General features: G+C 68.1%; 2 protein-coding genes across 2 annotated transcripts in view; both read right to left on the bottom strand.

Moving 5' to 3' along the window:
• Positions 1–1,268, bottom strand: part of MCOLN1 (mucolipin 1) — a 7,490-nt gene extending 6,222 nt beyond the window's left edge. Inside the window, exon 1 of the mRNA XM_026054946.1 lies at positions 1,029–1,268. Coding sequence (XP_025910731.1) covers positions 1,029–1,118 — 90 coding nt within the window. The 5' untranslated portion in view covers positions 1,119–1,268. The remainder of the gene's footprint in view (positions 1–1,028) is intronic.
• The window catches only part of LOC112960551 (cytochrome P450 4F22), a 6,748-nt gene continuing 6,693 nt past the window's right edge, over positions 1,240–1,294 (bottom strand). Inside the window, exon 13 of the mRNA XM_026054932.1 lies at positions 1,240–1,260. Coding sequence (XP_025910717.1) covers positions 1,240–1,260 — 21 coding nt within the window. The remainder of the gene's footprint in view (positions 1,261–1,294) is intronic.

The following is a 1,294-nucleotide window of genomic DNA, read 5'->3' as shown; positions in this document are numbered from 1 at the left end:
CAAGTGCCTCAGTGTCCCCATGCCCTGTGCTTCCCAGTGTCCCCCCACAGGGTCCCCGGTGTCCCCGTGCTCAAGTGTCCCCCCACGCTCCAGCGTCCCTCTACTCCCCACCCTGGTGTCCCCATGCTCAAGTGTCCCCCAGGCTGGTGCTCCCAGGTGTCCCCATGCCCAGTGCTCCCCACTGTCCCTGTGCCCTGGTGCCCCCCTGCCCTGGTGTCCCTGAGCTCCCTGGTGCCCCCATGTCCCCCGTGCTCAGTGCCCCACTGTCCCCATGCCCAGTGCTCCCCAGTGTCCACAAGCCCTGGTGTCCCTGTGCTCCCCAATGCCATGTCCCCATGCCTCAGTGTCCTCATGCCCCTATGTCCCTGTGCCCCAGTGCTCCCCAGTGTCCCCATGCCCTGTTGACGCTGTGCTCCATGGTGTCCCCGTGTCCCTATGCCCAGTGCTCCCAGTGTCCTCGCACCCCAGTGTCACCATGCCCAGGGCCCCCAAGCTCCCCAGTGTCCCCATGTCCCTATGCCCAGTGCCCCAGTGTCACCATGCCCAGTGCTCCCCAGTGTCCCCAAGCCCTGGTGTCCCAGTGCTCCATGGTGTCCCCATATCCCTATGCCCGGTGTCCAGTGCTCCCCAGTGTCCCCATGCCCTGTTGACGCTGTGCTCCACGGTGTCCCCGTGTCCCTATGTCCCCATGCCTCAGTGTCCTCGCGCCCCTATGTCCCTGTGCCCCAGTGCTCCCCAGCGTCCCCATGCCCTGTTGACGCTGTACTCCACGGTGTCCCCGTGTCCCTATGCCCAGTGCTCCCAGTGTCCTCGCACCCCAGTGTCACCATGCCCAGTGCTCCCCAGTGTCCCCAAGCTCCCCAGTGTCCCCATGTCCCTATGCCCAGTGCCCCAGTGTCCCCATCCCCAGTGCTCCCCAGTGTCCCCAAGCCCTGGTGTCCCTGTGCTCCATAGTGTCCCCATGTCCCTATGCCCAGTGTCCCCAAGCTCAAGACAGCCCCCCCGGCGCCCCCCGGTGCCGCCGGTACCTGCACGGTGACGAGGAGGATCTTGGCGAGCTGCARCCCCAGCTTGACGGGCCGCCGCCCGCGGGCGCGGTACTTGTCGCAGGGGCTCATGAAGAAGTACTTGAGGCGGCGGCGCAGCTCTTCCTCCTCCTCCTCCTCGGCCGGCGGCTCCACCGTGCCGTAGCCGGGGCCGCGGCCCAGCAGCCGCTCCGTCTCTGCGAGGGGGAGCCCGTTACCGGCGGCGACCGGGGGCCTCGGCCGGGAGAAGGGGGGTTCGGGCCGGTCCC

This window comes from Apteryx rowi, unplaced genomic scaffold (assembly GCF_003343035.1).
Source record: "Apteryx rowi isolate R43461 unplaced genomic scaffold, aptRow1 scaffold_975, whole genome shotgun sequence".
Classification (NCBI taxonomy): Eukaryota; Metazoa; Chordata; class Aves; order Apterygiformes; family Apterygidae; genus Apteryx; species Apteryx rowi.
This window is presented reverse-complemented; position numbering and strand designations above follow the sequence as displayed.